The sequence below is a fragment of the Tamandua tetradactyla genome, chromosome 6, assembly GCF_023851605.1.
Source record: "Tamandua tetradactyla isolate mTamTet1 chromosome 6, mTamTet1.pri, whole genome shotgun sequence".
Lineage (NCBI taxonomy): Eukaryota > Metazoa > Chordata > Mammalia > Pilosa > Myrmecophagidae > Tamandua > Tamandua tetradactyla.
In genome coordinates, this window is record NC_135332.1 from 58,144,561 (window position 1) to 58,163,361 (window position 18,801).

At 40.4% G+C, this 18,801-nt stretch overlaps 1 protein-coding gene across 8 annotated transcripts in view; it reads right to left on the reverse strand.

Annotated features, from left to right (window-relative positions):
* ZZEF1 (zinc finger ZZ-type and EF-hand domain containing 1) overlaps nucleotides 1-18,795 on the reverse strand; it is a 170,255-nt gene extending 151,460 nt beyond the window's left edge. For 4 of the 8 annotated variants that reach the window (XM_077165584.1, XM_077165586.1, XM_077165583.1 and 1 more), the window contains exons 1-2: nucleotides 18,330-18,795; nucleotides 2,800-2,944 (exon numbers count right to left, since the gene is read on the reverse strand). In XM_077165584.1, coding sequence (XP_077021699.1) covers nucleotides 2,800-2,944; nucleotides 18,330-18,683 — 499 coding nt within the window. In that variant the 5' untranslated portion in view covers nucleotides 18,684-18,795. The remainder of the gene's footprint in view (nucleotides 1-2,799; nucleotides 2,945-18,329) is intronic. The other 4 variants (XM_077165590.1, XM_077165587.1, XM_077165585.1 and 1 more) reach the window with 1 other exon arrangement.
* Between the last annotated feature and the right edge of the window lie 6 nt (nucleotides 18,796-18,801).

An 18,801-nucleotide genomic window follows, 5' to 3' on the forward strand; every position in this document is an offset into this window, starting at 1 on the left:
TGCTTCAATCCAAACTTTAAAAATATATAATCACTGACTAGGAGTTTTTTCTTTTTTTTGCACTGACAAGGAATTTTTAAAGAAGTTTTTCATATAGAATGTGGGCTAGGAATATAGTTTACTCCATCAGAGATTAAAAGTATAACTACTTTTATACTAAGCTACATAAAGCAATGAAAATAATATAAACACTACCATTACCACAATTTCCAATGGTATTTTAAAGGTTATAAGGTACTTTCACATTCATCATTTTATTTGATCGTCACAACAAGGTATGGGATAGGCATGAAGGTACTAGCATCCTTGTTTTACAACTGAGGAAAGTGAGACTCAGGTGAACCACCAAGATGTTAACAAATAAAGGGCAGGATCAGGAAGGCAGCCTTGCCTTCCCTGCCAGCACTCCTTGTACCATTCCAGTTTTTTCTCTCTGGTGTGACATCTCTTGAGTCTGCCACACCCATCTAGCCCTCTGGCCACTGTCATCTCTCATGGAACACCTACCCAGCTCTCCTAAGGGGCTCCCTGGTTGCCTTCAGCCTGGCAGCCTCCAACGTACCATTAATCCAGGTAATCTTGGAAAAATACAAAGCAGACCATGTCTATCCCTGTTTAAAATTCTTTGATAGTTCCTCATAATCTACATTAATCAGCCTTGAATTGAGATGCCCATAATCCTGAGACGTGCTAGGGTTAAGTGAAGAGAGGATATATATGAACTAAAATACACCTGTAGATTTGGGGGGAAATTTTTTTATCTTTCTAATAAAGAATAATATAATGAAATGTACCTATAATGGAACAGCTCAATAAATTTTTAAAATATGAACACACTCGTGTAAACAGCACCAAGACTGCAGAAGCCCTAGAGGAAGTTATTTTTAACAGGAAAACAGATATATCATAACAGCAGAATGAAACTTTGTTTAATTTTTAAGATAAAACATGAGGCTGTAAGGACATTTTTCACTTGAAGCAGCCCATTTTGATTATGCCTCCTATCTAAATCCTAGAGATACCGTCTGATTTCTAAAGACTCAGAAGTCTTTGCATCCCTTCCCTCTCTTTTTACAGACCGTTTTTCCTCAGCAGACTCCCACACAATACCTAAATCCCAGTTTTACAACACTGTTGATGCTGCACGAAATTGCTCAGCACCCATCAAAAAATAGGTTCTTGTAATGGGTAACATGTTTTCATAAGCTGAAATAAGTAATGAATTAGGTGAAGATACTATCTCTCTTTCAAATACTTAAGCACCAATACCAGATACAAAAGGAACAAGCTACAGTGTACAAAAAGAATGGTTTAATCACTTTGAATGGACAGATGGGAATAATAACACAATGCAAGAAGGATTAAGAGAGAGAAAGAGTAGGACACCATGAAATTTCACCACAGAGGAGACCTAAGCTTACAAAAGTTCAACCTAAACCTGAGATTAAATATTTCCTTTAAGATGGGTGCTGACAGAAAATTTTGAAAAGGCTGACTGAGAAAGTCCTAAGTCATGAGTCCAGTATATAAGCACCTCAGGAGCTGGACCCTAAATCTTTTTCAACCTCAACTCCCCCTCTGCCCACAGGCACTGGGCAACAGCTGCACCATTAAACGATCACTATTGGTGGACCCTAGTCTCTACCCTTTTCCCTTCCTCCCAAAAAATCTCTTTGAGGTGTCCAAATAAAGTTGCCTGATCCTATCCTCCTGCTGGTGATGCAAAGGTGAGAGTGATAAGTAAATTCCAAGATATAAGTTAGCTAAACTGAATTCAAAGCATAATTTTAACTGCCACAAAAGTAGGAAAAAAATTAACATGTTTAGGCCACCTATAATGTTTTTTAAATATTACATAATTAAAAATAATTTGGGGAAGATTAGAAATACACATTCTTCAATAAGATACAGAAAATATCCTTCCCTAACTCACCACATTGCTCAGTAGCAAGCCAGAGAGTTCAAGAGCAATCAAACTGCTGCCCTAACTACACCAAGCATGGCATCAGGGGCAAAGAACACAATAAGTTCTTGGGTAAGATAAACTGACTTTATCTGAGGCTAATAAACACATTTTTTCTTTCCTTTCAAACTCAGTTATTGTCTTACTGAAAAAAAAAGTGTAATTTTATTGATTCTGTCGTTATGTAAGTCTGAATCACCAAAATAAATCACACAAAAATGTAGGCCAAGTTTTTTAATATGTACAATATAGAAGCATTGCTTACTTTTAAGCTATTTTTATTTTTATTGTAATTTCAGAGTGACAGCTTTAAAAAAAAATTAATATTCACTGAGAGTCTACCACGTGCCAAAAAATGTGCTAAATGTGAGGACATAAAAATAAGAGAGACAAAAAAAAAAGAGAGAGAGAGGGTTCCTGTCTTAATGGAGCTCACAGCATAGGCATGAAGACAGACATTTAACTAATAATTGAGTCATTAATTACAATATTAATATGTTGCAAAACAGAAATGCAGGATGCTAAGAAAATGTAAAATAGGGGCCAGGGAAGGCTTCTTGTGAGAGTGAAATCAAGAGATCTACTAAAGAAGGTGGTTTCATAACAAAGGTTTGTTAAAAATGGTAGATGCTCAACCATCATGATAGAGGGGAATAAAAGAGAGAAGTTACACGGAACACTAATGCATATCATTTACCTAATGACTACTCTTTGAGGAGCATGGTTTATTTCATGGTGTCTACATGTTTGCCTAATTATAATCTGTGCCACAGCAAAGCATATTCTGGTTCTAAGAGAGCACTCTTCAGCATCCAGCACTCAGATGAGACTCTTACCTGGAACAAGAGAACAGGCTTGCAGTTGTCTGATGATATGGCTCAGCTCCCCCTGAAGATTAGCTCCACTGGAATTCTTAAGGGCTTCCAACATGTTCTCAGCATCGACTGTACCATCACCCTCAGCATCAAACTGTGCAAAGGCCTACAAGATAAGAGACACAAGAAACTCAGGTCTCTCCCTAACAGGATCAGGCCTGGTCCAAACCTTGAAAAAAAAATTTTTTTTAATTCTCAAGATCAGTAATATACACATATATGTTGAAGGGAGATCCTTCAGGCCCCCACCTCCAAATAATCTTAGAAGAAAGCAGCCACTACAAAAATATTCAGCTGGTTGCAAGTACCAAGTACTAAGCAGGTATTGGAGAGAATTTGCTTGAAGTACTACCACAAGGATTAGCTACACTTTTTCTTTTAAACACTCTGGACAAGAGAGCTAACGTGGTTTATCCACTTAACGGGCCTGTTTTCACTAACCTTTAATCATAATCTAACTTGCTCCCTGACCACTTTGGCTTGAATCCCACCCTGTCACTAATTGGCTGTGTGAACACATTTCTTTACCTGTATAAGCTTTGTGCCCTCAATCTAAAAGACAGAGCAAATATTACCAAACTCATAGGCCTCCGCCTGGACTAAAAGATATTTGAAGAGACCCAGTTCAGTGAAAGCACGTTAGCAGTTCAAAGTGCTTCTCCTTTTGCCTCTGCTCTAACCTGCAGTGTTTCCTCTTCCAGTGTCCTTGACCCCATTCTTTCTCACATCCTACAAGAACTTCCTCACTTAACTGACCTCTATTAGATCTTCATAGTCTCCCTCACCAATCACTTCTTTCCAGCAGCTGAGACACTCTTTCACAGATTCTCCTTACCACAAAATACTTCATGATCCTTCTAGCTTCTTTTCTAAATAATCCTCTTTCATCCTTAAACTCCTGCCCCTTTTCCTTATTTCCCTCTTTCATGAAATATGGAAACATCTCATTGAGATTTCATGACTGACAGGAACACCCCATTTCCATCAGAAACTGCAGAACAAGGCAATGTTTAATAAAGACAAATGCAAATTCCTGTATTTGGGTCCAAAAATCATGGGCATAAATACAGGATGGGGGAAAGAGAATTTAGAAACAACATGTGAGAGAAAGATTGCCATATTCTTTTAGTTATCTCCTCGACCCAACAAGATTATCCAAAAAATTAAAAGGATCAAAGGATCAAGGTATAATGTTCAAGAGAGAAGATATTATCTTGTTCTACTCTGATCAGATCCAATCAGGAAAACTGAGTTTAAAAAATTTTGAAGTGGGCAGGCCATGGTGGCTCAGCAGGCAGAGTTCTTGCCTGCCATGCCGGAGACCTGGGTTTGATTCCCGGTGCCTGCCCATGGAAAAAAAAAAAAAATCGAAGTTACACACCAAAAGGGAATGAAACAGAAAAGATTAGAGGAGAAGAGACCGTGGTGACCTGTCTGAACCACTGTGAGAAACAATGGAAGGGCCATGGAATCTTTAGGGCAGAGAAAAGAAGACTGCTTCAAAGACTGAAGCACTGTCATGGGACGGAGGAAAGTGGCAGTTAAAATTAAGGTCATATTACTATATAGAATTTTGAGGGAAAAGGAATTAATCATAAAGACAGACTGATCATGAAGACGGACTTGTCTGTCATCGGTGGGGTATAAAGATGGATTGGAGGCTCTGGAACAGAATGCCCATCCCATCCCTCAAGATGTCAGAGCAACAGTTGGACAAGTTGTCAGGAGTGTTCAGCCATCACACTGAACAAATGCATTTAACTCTGCTTCCTCCTGAAATCCCACAAGACAATATATAAAGGAATTTTCTTTTTAAGCATAAACCCACAAGGACAAAGAGAATAGGAGATGATACAACAGCAACAAAATTTTGGAAGCTGGGAAGAGATGGACAAATAGTAACCAGGTTAATCGACAAAAAGATGGAATCCTAAGCTGGTAGTGGGCAAAGCTGAGAAGTAAGCTGATCTATACTACAGTCCACACTCCCAAAATACTTAGGCATTAATAGCAATAAGCACTGCTGAAAGTGGAGGTAAGGGATTAATTAAAAGTCTATTTTCAAAAGACGTTAGAACTGACTAGATAAATGCTGATCTTAAAGAATTATTGTGTTTTTTTTTTAGGGGAACGGAGTTATAATGGAATTGTATATGTGCGTTTTTAAGAGTTTTTATATTTTAGAGATACATAATGAAATATTTATGGATGAAATTACATAAATCAAGATTTGCTTCAAAATAATATAGGTAAGGGGAGGATAAAGTGGGTGAGGTTGGTAGTTGTTGAAAATGGCTGAAAGGGCATGTGGGAGTCCACCCTACTCTTCTACTTTCTTATATTTAAAATTTTCTATTAAAAAAAATAAAATAAAATAAAACACCAAACACTCCTAGCTTTCCTCCCCTGTCTTGGCAGAAGCCTGGAGGTTGATTTTCTGATGAGATTCATACAAAGTCTTGGATTAAGAGATACCAGGCACAGCTGAAAGTGGGAATACTACACCAAAATTAGGGGGATTAATATTTACATGCTAAATGTTAAAACTTTCAACCTTCCTCTAGGGTTCCTGGAATGCTGGCAGCCAGTCTCATACCTCTAGGCAGGAGACTGGACAAGTCTTCTCTGGGGATCCTGATGGGCCTGAGAGAATAGATCTAATCTCACTGGGGTTCTCCCAATGAAAGGACCCAGCCAATTCATCTTATAATGTTCAGTGGTAGAAAAGCATATGCCTGGTAGAAAAGCATATGCCAGGCACAAAAGCATCCAGCTTTTGAGTCCCCATTCTTAATAACAGTGGAGAGCCAAGGATCACTAGACATTTGAGAAAAGCTTTAACATGAAGCACAAAGTAACTTGAAGAAAAGAAAGACTATGGAAGGAGAAAAAGTTCAGAAGGATTATTATTATCTTCAGGGAAATAAAAAGATATATTAATACCAGCTTACTGAGTTATAACTCACATACCATAAAATTCACCCTTTGAAAGTGTACAATTCAGTGGTTTTTAATATTTTCCCATATTTACAGAATTGTGCAACAATCACCATCTAATAAAAAAAAGATACTGTGATCGTAAAAGATCAGGATACTATTACTAAAAGCAGGACACTCAGAAAAAAAAATTCAAAATTAAAAATAGATGGAAGAGGGCAGGCCACAGTGGCTCAGTGGCAGAGTTCTCGCCTGCCATGCCAGAGACCTGGGTGTGATTCCCGGAGTCTGCCCATATGAAAAAAAAAATAAATAGATGGAAGGATGAAAACCTCTACAGAAAGACTGGAAAGTAGAAGTTAACTAAACTGCCCAGAAAATGGAGCAAAAAAACAAAATGATGGAAACAAGGATAGAAAAAAAATAGAAAATCGGGAGACCAGTCTAGGGAGTCTAACATCCAAATAATAAAAGTTCTAGAAAGAAAGTACAAAGAAAATGGAGGGGAGGAAATCACAACTGTTATGATTCAATATAAATTCCCCAAACTAAAGGACATGAATTCTGGAGACTGAAGGGGCTGAATACCCTGCACAGTGATGAAAGTACATCACAGGAAACTGCATAACACTAAGGAGAAAGAGAAGTTCCTACTTCCTGGGAGAACAGTTTCCATGTCAAAGGCCAAGAATCAGAATGGAAGCCAGAAGGCAATGGAAGGAGTGCGTGCAACATTCTCAGGGAATTGTTCCTAACCCAACAAGTCTACGCTCAGCCCAAACACCATCAGCTATATGAGAGTACAATAAAGACATTCTTGTACCTGCAAAGGTCTAAAAAAAAAAGTACTATTTAATGTCTCCCTTTTCAGATAGCCACTAGGAATGTGGTCCTCTAGAAGGAAGGAATATACCAAGAAAGGGGGAAAATGGGATTCTGTCAAGAGAAAAAATGATCACCAGGTTGATGGAGAGTCTAAGGTACGTGTGCAGATCTAGAGAATAACAAGTACTGATGGAAGCAGATTGGAAGGATGTAGTCTTTGAGAAGATGAAATTGATAGAACACTAATGTGCTTGAATATACTGAATGTTTGTGTTTAGAGGAGATTTAGACAACTGGCAGAGAATTGGGGGTTAAATTAATGATAACTCTTAGGCATGCCTATAGGTAGTCTAAGCTTCTACGCTACCTACATAAGCGACAAAAGAATAAGCCTCATGATCGAGGGCATGGCCTACTGATTTGGGTATCCCTAAGTTTGACACAGTATCATGGGATTCCCTGATGGTAAGGTTTAATAGTTCCATAGCCTTTCCATGCTCCCTTAGGGGACTTTGTCAATACTTTCTGATTATCTCGTTAATATACTCTAGGATGTTTCCAGGCATTACAATAATCTATACAGGATTAAAGGGCCTCTTTCTTATTCTGTGTTCCCTGTGTTTCAGTTGTTCAAATGAGCTCTACAATTGGGTGAATTAGATTGCGCACTGCAGAAAATTTCAGTTCCAGATCAAAGAAACCTTTCTTCCATTGGTCTCAAAGAGTATGTGGATGAGTGGTTTTAAACCTTTTTTTTTTCCTTCTTTTAAGTGGCTTTTCCCCTCTAAATAAAATTTTACACACAATAGATATGACAACTTTAAAAGGGCATTTCTGGGCCAAGTGTATAAATTTGAATGTAGGCTGGATATCATGTTAAACAAAAATAATTGATACAAAATACAAAATTGATACAAAATAATTGATACAAATTATCCTGGAGGTTATTCTTATGCATTAAATGGATATCACCTTTTTAGTTAAGGTGTAATGGAGAGGCTGGACAGAACTGCCTGAAAATGTAAAGCTGTGTTCCACTAGCCATGTTTCTTGAAGATGATTGCATATAGCTTTCGCAATGTGACCGTATGATTGTGTAAACCTTGTGTCTGATGCTTTTACCTACCTTGTAGACAGACAAGTAAAACATATGGATTAAAAATAAATAATAGGGGGAACAAATATTAAAATAAATTTAGTAGATTGAAATGCTAGTGATCAATGAAAGGGAGGGGTAAGGGGTATGGTATGTATGAATTTTTTTCTGTTTTCTTTTTATTTCTTTTTCTGCATTGATGTAAATGTTCTAAGAAATGATCATGATGACAAATATACAAAAAAAGAGAATGGAATGATCATACAGTAAGAATGTTTGTGTATGCTGCTATGTTTAATAAAGAAAAAAAAAATTTTAATGTGAGGCTCACTCTCTCTAAATCTCAAAGCATCTCTTTCGTTTTATTGCCACCAAAAATTCCTGCAAATTAAGTGCTACATGGTTCACAACTTCCTGCACAACTCCTGCCACTTATTGCTAATAACAATTCCAAGGCTACAAAAAGTAACATTTTTTCTATTTTTGAAGACGTTGGTCTGTCAATAGTTAATGAATATGATAAAAAGAATTCTCAAGCAAAGATCAAAGACATTTTGGCTGCCCAAAAATACCAGGACAGCTTTGCTAAGCTTCACCAAATAAATACATAATTTCCTAGTGCTCAGAAACTGTCCTTATAGAAACATTCATGTTTTAAAAGTCTAACACTTAGCACCTAGTTTGTTTCACAGGATTTCACAGAACAGAGGATTCAACATACTCATGCACTAATTCAACAATACCTGATCTGATAAGCAGGCATTATCTACTGGACCTTGTGCTCGACTGTATATACAAAGGTAAGTAGGGCATAATCCTCACCCTCAAAGTCTAGGAGGAGATAGATCAGTAAACCAACAACAGGAACACGATAGGTGTGATAATTATAGCAGAAGTAAGAATATAAACATCATAATTTTTACTGAGCATTTACTACTAAGCAGAGTTCTAAGCACTTTTCATGGATCAGCTCATATTTTCCTTAACAACCCTAAAGGTAGGTACTAATGTGATTCCCATCTGACTGATGAGGGACAATATTTTGTTCAAGACCACATGGCAAGTGCTGGTAAATGACAGAACGTGTATTTGAATCTTGGTCTGTCTGACTTAAAACCGCTCTTCTCTGAGCAAAGAGGGTACTTCAGCAGCCAGGATAGGGAGGCGCATTGAAGGAAAATGGCCCAGAAAAAAAAAACAATCTTAAACTGAGCTTTAATGCATAGGCAAGAATTTGCAAGCATATGAAGAGTGGAGGCCTCCCTCAGTAGAGGGAACAGTAGATAATCACTGAGACAGAGTGCATGGCGGGCTATGAGAAAGAGCACCCATTTGGTGTGGCTGGAAGGACATGAAGAGAAGGACAAAAGTTAGAATAGAGCAACTGGAAGAGCAGGCTAAGGAATTCAGCTCTTATCCTAAGGGCATCACGAGGCCACTGGAGAACACTCAGGGTGGAGGGGACAGATCATCCCAGATCTACATAAGTTCTCATATTGGAAGAGACCTACAAGTCTCTTAAAATATGTGCTGGTGTGTTATCTGAACCACCTGCCCAATGTCTCTGCAAGTGGTCTCCCACCTTCTGTTTTCACTTATCAGTGATGGAAAGCTCTAGCCAATTCTGAGAGCAACAATTCTCTCTCCCATGTGAACGGAAACCTAGCTCCCTAAAGTTACCAACTTCAGGGGTCATTCGGAAAAGACATCTGATCTCTCTGCCCCAAGACAGTACTCCAGATTATTGAGAACAGTCATCAGGTCCTCTGAATTTCCTCCAAACCCTCCATTTCTTCAACCAGTTCTCCATCTGGTATGGATTTAGTCTCACTCCCATTCTGGCTGTCCCTTTTGGGATCCCTCTGGATTGCAAACAAATCTCAGAGCAGTGCTTCTCATGCTTTATCAGCTGATGCACTATAAGAAACACACTTAACACTATCACCCAGTACACACAGAAGTGATATAAAAGTTTCATGAAACAATGCAATACTTTTTCTCATTAGGTATAATAAAAATATTTTTATTGAGATATCTTTACACACCATATAGTCCATCCAAAGTACACAATCAGTGGCTCACAATATCATCACACAGTTGTGTATTCATCACTATGATTATTTTTAGAATATTCCCATCACTCCAAAAAAAAAAGAAATAGAGAGAAAAAGTCCACACATCCCATACTCTTTATCCCTCCCTCTCACTGACCACTGGTATTACAGTCTACCCATTTTTTTCACCCCTTATTGCCCCCTCCCCTAGTATTTACTTATTCATTAAAAATGAAGGGTTAGACAAATAAGTGCAGAAACACTTCCAAGGAATTTGACTGCACAAGAAGAAAGCAAAAGTGATGGTTGGGGGAGAAAATGAATGCTCCTTTACTTAAAAAAACAAAAGACACTAGGCTAGAAGCCAAAGGAGTATCATTCTTGAAATATGCCATGCTCTCTCTCACCTCAGTATATTTGTACATGCTATGCCTTTCAACTGGAATATTCCTTTTCTCCTCTACCACACAAATTCTTTAGTGAAGTCTTTCCCAAACCAAACTCCATGCTACTGTTAAGTACTTCTCTCTGGTCTTTGAAAATGAATAGGGCTGAGGATGGAGCAAAGGGCTGATGGGGGCAGAAAAGAAGCTAAGAACAAAGTTTTCACACACATGGAGAACAGTAAATGGAATAGACTGGCTGAAGGGCACTTGGAGGTAAGGATGGAAAGGTAGCAAGGACCTAAATGTTAGTCTAGTACTCAGATTTGATTCTGAAGGCCATGGGGAGCAAGACAGCACCATGATGAGGTGGTATTTTGGAAACCAGGGAAAGGTAAAACAGAGTAATGACCTTTCCTCCATAGCTCTTCTGGACTGTGAATTTCTCCAAAGAAGCCATACCATCATCTCCCCCACAGCAAAGCATACAATACTCTCAAATCTCCAAGTCACCCAAGATCAAAAGAGGATTCATCTACACTGAGTCATCACCACCAATGGCATCACTTACTTTGGCCTACTGTGTATAGTTGTGCAGGTGGGTGGCTCAGGGACCTCACGGTATAGCTGCAGAGTAAGGTAAAACAGGCAATGTAGGAGCCTCAGGGGTGGGTTTGGAAATAGCTTTAAGAGAAGCCACCTGAGTCATGCCACAAGGCAGGTTAGTTCCTGAGCAAGTGAGGCTGCCAAAGTGGGGAATCCTAAAGAGTTGAGAGAAGCAAGTGTCTACTGGCTAGCACACAGAGCTTGTGCAAGGGAGCAGAGGCAGATGAGGTCAGAGGAGATGGGCCAGCCTGTGGCCTACAACCCATTCAGAGGAATATGTATTTCATCCCACAGGCAGTGGAGAGCTCTAACATGCTCCAAGTTGAGGGGAAGCAATACCTGCAGTCTGTGTTATCTTTATAGTATGTACTATAAAGATAACACAGACTGCAGGTCTGCTTAGATAACATAAAGATGTTATCTTTATAGTACACATACATGTCTCTCACACTTTGTTTCAAAAACATAGACATTCACACCTGCATAATTCTATCTGCACTGGTCTTGGGCTAAAAGCGATTCTAAATTAGTTCATTAATACTTTTGACATGATATTACCAAGATGACCATTAGGGCTTTTCCCAAATTTCCTCTAAACCCAACAGTGACTAAGAACCTTTTCAAGTTTTCACTAAAACCATATTTAACTGCTTCCTTCGACATCAAGAAAAAAGTCTTATCTATCATTAAAAGATTACAGAATGACTATAAATATGAGGTTTGCAAGTGAGGTCTGTACTTTATTCATTCTGTTAAATCAAATTGAGGGTACCACTGGGAGAAAAAAATACTTACTGGGCACTGGCTCTGAGCCAGGACTGTGCTAAGACAATAAATAGAGAAGAAAAAATGGTCCTCCCCTCAGGCTTACCACCCAATGAATAGCAAAGTCAGCAAATTAATACAGTAACACCCACTCATATTAAATTATTACCTTGAAACCATCTTTTATCACCCTGAGCTCAGCACTTTTTTCTGCCCTAGAATCTACATGATTAGCATAGTGTATCAAGAGCACAAATATCTAATCTCTAATCTCTGATATCAAATAAGAATTTAATTTTAGCCCTAGTCTTCTTCTACACAAAGATCCATTCAATATCACTCCCTGTGAGCAAACCAAACAGTCCTTCTCCCTGGACCACACCAATCATGAGAGAAGGTGTGACCGCACTGTAAAATGATAATAATTCAGACTTTGGTCCATGGTACTACTCTGAGAATTATTTCAGGACACCACCTTAAGCACCTAAGGTCAAAGGAATCTGAGTGGACATGGATGGCCATGCAAATTAGGAGGCCAAAGAACCTTATATAACCTTCCATATAACCTTGGAAATATAGAATTATGACAGTAAATAAAGCATACCAATAATAACCCGCTCTACCATGCTAGCTCTCATAAAAATAAAGAGAATTCTTCATTTTTCTTGCTCCTGTAAAGACATTTTATTTCACAAAAACACTTAGGTGGTATAAAAATATTACAAAATACATTTTCATAAACTTAGATGTAGAATTAATGCACAGAAGCATTTATTTACCCACATCTAAGACTTATTTTTATAGCACAGAATCAAATACACAGCTAATACTTATTTTCTTTGGGTATTACTAATATAATTGCTCCTAACTTATAGACAAGACAACCACTGTGAGATGATCACAATCAGGTTTTTAAAACCTTGGCTAAGCCTTCACCTTGAATCAGACCTGCCCTCCTCAACTAACCAGGGAGAGTCACCAAATTTAATACCAACTCAAGCCCCAATTCTCCTCACCCCCTCCAAATTTAATATAGATAAATAGGCCTCAAGAAAAATACATGTTTTTTCTCCAATATGGATTACATCCAAGGCTTCCCTTAGTGTAGTAGTTAGGTTCAGGTGTCAACTTGGCTAGGTGATGGTGCCCAGTTGTTCTGTTGCTGTGGACTTAAATTATCAGCATGTAAATTCATCTATGGCTGATTACATCTGTGGTCAGCTAAAGGGAGTGCCTTCTGGACTGAGTGACATTTAATTAAATCAGCTGGAGGCTTAAAAGGTAGAGTCAGAAGACAGAGAAGCAGCTCAGCAGAGCTCAGTGCTCACAGCTTGCACAGACCCACATGTTTGGAGATGCAGGAGGAAAAGCCATTTGAAACTAGAAGCTGGAAGAGAAGGCCAGCACACGTCTTCATGTGCCTTTCCATGTGACAGAGGAACTAGGGTGAAAGCCAGCTGCCTTTCCTCTGAGGAACTGTAAATTTGTAACTAAATAAATCCCTTTCATAAAAGCTAATCAATTTCTGGTGTATTGCATTCCGTAGCTTTAGCAAACAGCATGAAGGAAAAAAAATTTTTTTTCAGGTTGAACAATGGCAATTTATTCATTCATGATTTTGAGGTTAGGAAAAAAGTCCAAATTGAAGCATCCTCAAGGTGAGGTTTTCTCCTCAAAGACTGTGGTGTTCCATGGCTGACTACTGGTGATCCTTTGTCCTCAGCTTACCACATGAAAAGGCACATGGTGGAGTCTCCTTCTCTGTCCCTTCTCTTCTGGGTTCCATTCATGTTCAGCATCTTATTTCCTGTGGTTTTCTCTCTGTCTGAATTTCATTCTTCTTACAAAGGACTCTAATAATACACTTAAGACCCATACAGATTGAGATGAGCCACACCTTAATTGAAGCAACCTCATCAAAAGGTCCTCCTTACAAGATTCACACCCACAGGAATAGACTGGGTTTAAGAACATGGTTTTTGGGGGGTACATACAGCTTCAAACCATCACACCAAGGGAACACTGCAGTGAGAAAAGAGTAAAGTATCTTGGAGGTAGAGAGAGCAGAGAGGATTTCCAGAAAGGGAGTTGTGCTCAGCATCAAATGCAACATGGCAGAAGTAAACTAGCAAAGTGGTTAATAATGTGTGTTCTGGATCCAGGAGGCTGGGGTTCAAAACCTAGCCCTACCACTTTACCTCTCTGAACCTCTGTCTTTTCGCCTATGACCATGTCTCTCATTTCCCTATCTTAACCTTCTTCCCCTTTAGCATTTATCCGATATTCAGCTTTTTGTTTTACCCTGTCACGCCGCAGATGTACAGACCAAGACAGAGCCTGTCTCTCCATCTTCCTCCATCAACTCTGAGGCTTCTTTGCTCTCAGCAGAGTCCCCCAGCCAGGTGAGCATCAGATTCCTCTCCTCCCACCCAGGTTCTCCAGTGAGTTTCTCTTGACTCTTAGGGGTATGAGAACTTTATCTTTTTCAACGCTCCTCAACACACCTCCTGACTCATATCTCTCTGCAATGCCTCACACAGGCCCTCATAAGAGAGGAGATACTAGAAATGAAGATAGAGTCCCCAGGTCCTCCAGGGTACCTCCTGGGAGAAGCTCCACCATTTGGAGCTGTCCAGATCAGCATGGGCCCATATCCTGATGGCTCCTCAGGTAATGGGGCCTCCTAACACCGGGGGTCCCTAAAGAGCAAGGCCTGTGATCCTGACATTACCTTCTTCCCACCTCTCATCCTTCTGCAGGTAAAGCCCTGCCCACCGGAAGCCACCACTGCAGCCCAAACCTGTGGTGATAACCACTGTTCCACTGCCACCCACAGCTGTGCCTTCCAGCCCCACTGTCCTTTTGCAGCCTGTATTAGTTAGGGTTCTCTAGAGAAACAGAATCAACAAGGAACACTTGCAAATATAAAATTTATGAAAGTGTCTCACGTGACCGTAGGAATGCAGAGTCCAAAATCCACAGGGCAGGCTGCGAAGCCGATGACTCCAATGGATGGCCTGGATGAACTCCACAGGAGAGGCTCACCAGCCAAAGCAGGAATGCAACCTGTCTCCTCTGAGTCCTCCTTAAAAGGCTTCCCATGATTGGATTTAGCATCACTAATTGCAGAAGACACTCCCCTTTGGCTGATTACAAATGGAATCAGCTGTGGATGTAGCTGACGTGATCATGACCTAATCCTATGAAATGTCCTCATTGCAACAGACAGGCCAGCGCTTGCCCAATCAGATGAACAGGTACCACAACTTGGCCAAGTTGACACCTGTCCCTAACCATGACACAGCAGATCATCCAGCCACCTCTAGGTACCGAAGAAGAGAAGCAGACAGGCTGGATGAGCCTTGTCATGGAGACTTCCAACCCCTGGGTACTCAGGTATGGGTGTGGACATAAGAATGCTCCCCTAACTCACAGTTCTCTGACCTCCCTCTCTTGCTCAGTTGCTCCAGTGTCTCCAGTTGTCATGAAGGAAAAAATTTTAAAGTTAATTATGTATTCTTGAAAATAAAGAATAATTACAGAGAATCATTTCTGTGAAGGACAAAGGGCACAGAATGTGGAGTCAGAAGATGCACATTTGAGTTTCAGAGTCAAAACTTAATTTCTATTCTTACTTAGGTAAGTCACTGAATCCTTCTGAGTCCTAGTTATTCCCTGAATTTGATGGCCATTACCATTCTACCTGCTCCACAAGGTTGGTGTAAGTTAAAAGCACCAGGTATTTGAAAATGATGTCTGTGAGGTGAGATAATTATACTGAAGTGAAAAACTTTCAAGCACACCCTTTGTGAGTTCTGTGTATGGATACTGAATAGTCTGGCACATAGCTCTAGACTGTTCCAGGGATTTTTATAAAATTAAAAATAACAAAACATTTTATAAATCACCAGTTTTTGCTGCAGTGCTTAAGACTCCCTAATGTTCAATTTTGCCCCATATGTGACTTATGCAATTTCATGTTTCTTAATACAAAGGTACAATCATTCACAACTTTTACTTCCCATATATTTCTTAAGTTCCAGCGGCTGAATGGCCTCTGGATTTAACTATGCTAAATATTAAATAGTCTGTGGACTACCCATTAGAAAGTTCTTATTCAGTGCAATCTTTTTATTCATGGTCCCTGAGAAAAGAAAACAACTGGTAAGAATACGTGGAAACAATGTGGATATTTTCTCATAAAACCTCAAGGTACAAATTCATTTGGAGTCTTCTCTCCTAAGCTTCAGACACATACACCCACTGTCTACAAGAAATCTCGGTTCAGCATATTATGGACACAGTAACTAATAAGGCTAAAACTGAACTCAATTTCCCTCTCCAGATCTGCCCTTCTGGAAAATGTTCTCTTTCTCAATAAACAGCATCATCATCTTTCCAATCACTCTAATCAGCAATGTGGAATTCATTCTTGATTTCTTTCTCCTTCTAATCCTCCATCCACATCCAAGAATTCTCTAAGAACTTCTGATTCATGACACTGTCACTACCTCCATACCAATCCAAGTCACCAAATCTCCTACCTGCACTATCACAACAGCCTCTTAACTAGTCCACTTGGGTCCACTCTGACCCTTTTCTAGCTGGATCTCTCCAAGGCAGCCAAAATCATCATGGCACTTTGCTTAAAGCTTCACTGTTTCCAGACTCCTTAGTAGAGACTGCAAAGGATTTGTATGATTTGGCCCCTATCTACTCTCTGGCCTCATTTCACTTCTCTTGCATTCTATGATCTAGTTATATCAGTCAGAAACTGCTATATGTACCTAATACCTGTTCTCCTCTTTCTCAGTAATTAAATCCTGAGTTTCAGCTGACTGTATGGCCATGGAATACAGATCTTTTCCAGCCTCCCTTGCAGCTAAATGGAGACATGTGATTAAGTTCAGGCCAATGGAATATAAGCTATGCCCTTAAGTGAGAAGGTTTGGTCCACTCCTTTCCTTTTCCCTTTCCTGCCAGTTGGAATGTGGGAATGATGGCTGGAGCAGTCATCTGGATCGAAGAGTAGAAGATGCCTGCAAAGGATAGCAGCACAAGATGGAGAGAGCCCAGGTTCCTGACCATTATGAAACTGCTGTAACAACCCTGGACTGCCTACTTGGACTTTTAAATAAGAAAGAAATAAACTTCTTTTTTATATAAACCAGTGATATACTGGGTTTTCTGTCCCGTGAAGCCATTTTTTAAAAATCTTAATGCAAAAAATCAGACTTCTCCCAGATTTTCCATTTTCTGGACTTTGGAACTTGGTGTAATTCTCTCTGCTTGAAACACTGCTACATGCTCCTGTCTGTTGTCTGCTACTTTTCACCCTTTAAATCTGAACTGATTTTACCCTACTATCTCAAGTGAGTATTCCTTGACTCCCTAGATGAGGCTAAACACTCTTGCTATTTATTCCTCACACACCCTACTGGATCACACTCACTACATGTACAATTAGGTAGGGTAATGTCTGTCTTTTCTACCACACTACTACACATTCTTCAAGAGCAAGAATCTGCTTTGTCCACTATCATTCAAGTGCTTGGTACTCAGTGTATGTCGAACAAATATTTGCTCAATGAACAAATGAATAATGCCATAGCCCTTAAAGATTTCTGGACCATAACTTGAGGATTTCTTGGCCTTAAATTTCAAGATTTCTACAGACTCCACCTGCAGCTTTAGTCCTGCAAGACATTCTCACAATGTAAACACTGTTTCTCTCCATTATACTCTGGACAATTTTGAAATGTGCAAAAATGCCTTGAGCAAGGCTCAGCAACGCTCTTTTTACCAATACTTCATATTCTCATAATACACCTAGGCACTCACTAAGAATGGAAAGTATTATGTGTACTCTTGAGATTTAAAAAAAATGAAATAAAAAAATTAAAGCATACAACACCTTTTACTGGCATGACAAATGCATGTCAGTTTACAGCTTTATGTACTCACCTTTTCTTTACACTGAAGAAATTCTACTTGGCTTAGCCATTTTCACAAATAAGTAAATTTTTGGTCAAAAATCTCATGAAGTTAAAAAAAAATAGGGCCCCAAAGAAGGAGGTTGTGAGACATAAACTTTTTTTTTTTTAAATTATGAGATTCAGGCTGTAGTCACGGGGTGACCTTGGATCAGACTATTAACCAAAATTTGCTTTGTTAATGATTTAGTAGAGATAATGTTGGTAACTATACCAAAAATTGTGTAATCATAAATATTCACAGAAAACCTGGTATTTGGCTATCAGTTTAAGTTCTATGGGGGTTTAAATGCGTAAAACATAAATGGTTCAAGAATCTAAAACATGTGCCTTGGAAAACCTCATTTTTGCGTGCTGTGAATGACTTTTAGAATATGAGTTTTTCCACTATACTTTATTCTCTTTCCACGTTTATTAGATGCCTACACTAGACTCAGAAGGTGCTCTGCAAAAACTTCCAGAAGCCAATACAGCAGAATGGTTTTCAATGCCACTGCTTCAATCTTCTACACCTCTTTTCCCTACAAGGGGCCCCAGAGAATAACTGATTCGGCGCCAGGCAACAGCACAAATATCTGTAGTACAACAATATGCAAAGATATCTGGACTTGTAAAGATCTTCAGAGCAAGCCTGGTTTGGGCTTCCCAAACTAAGATTAGAGAGCAGTTTAGCAAGCGCCCCGGATGTGTTCCCGCACACTCACACTCCTATTCTAAGAACCTGCAGACCCTAAGGGTTCTTGCCTGGCCTCTCCAAAGCCACCGCCCACCTACTGACGCCCTCCTGGGCAGCCGCCCTTCCCCGCTCCCTCCGTCGCCCGCCGGCCCTGACCTCCTCAAACTGCTCGCCCGAGCCGCCAGCGCCGCGAGCCTCCAGCAGCTCCCGGAACTGCTCCAGCGTGACAGACTCTTCACCACGGCCCAGTCGCTCTTCCAGCCAGCGCAACAACGCGCCGTGGTGCCTCGACACCAGCGACTCGCAGGGCGGCGCAGGCCGTAGGGCAGCCGCCGCCTCTCGCAGCCGGGCCGGCTCCAGCAGCGCCGCGGCTGGCGGCAGCGCCGGGCCTACGGGTCCGGGACCCGGGGTCGTACCCGACTCCGCGGCCCAGTCCTGGTGCGGGCCCCAGCCCTCGCCCCCGGCGACTGCCGCTTCGTCTTCACTGCTGTGACTTGGAGCGTTCCCCATGGGGACTCCAGTCGTAGGCGCCCGGCTGTGCCGCCGCCGCCGTCGCCGCCACCGCAGCCTCCCAGCCTCGACCTGTCAACCTCCGACGGCACCCAGGGGGCGGGTACGGGGAGGGGAC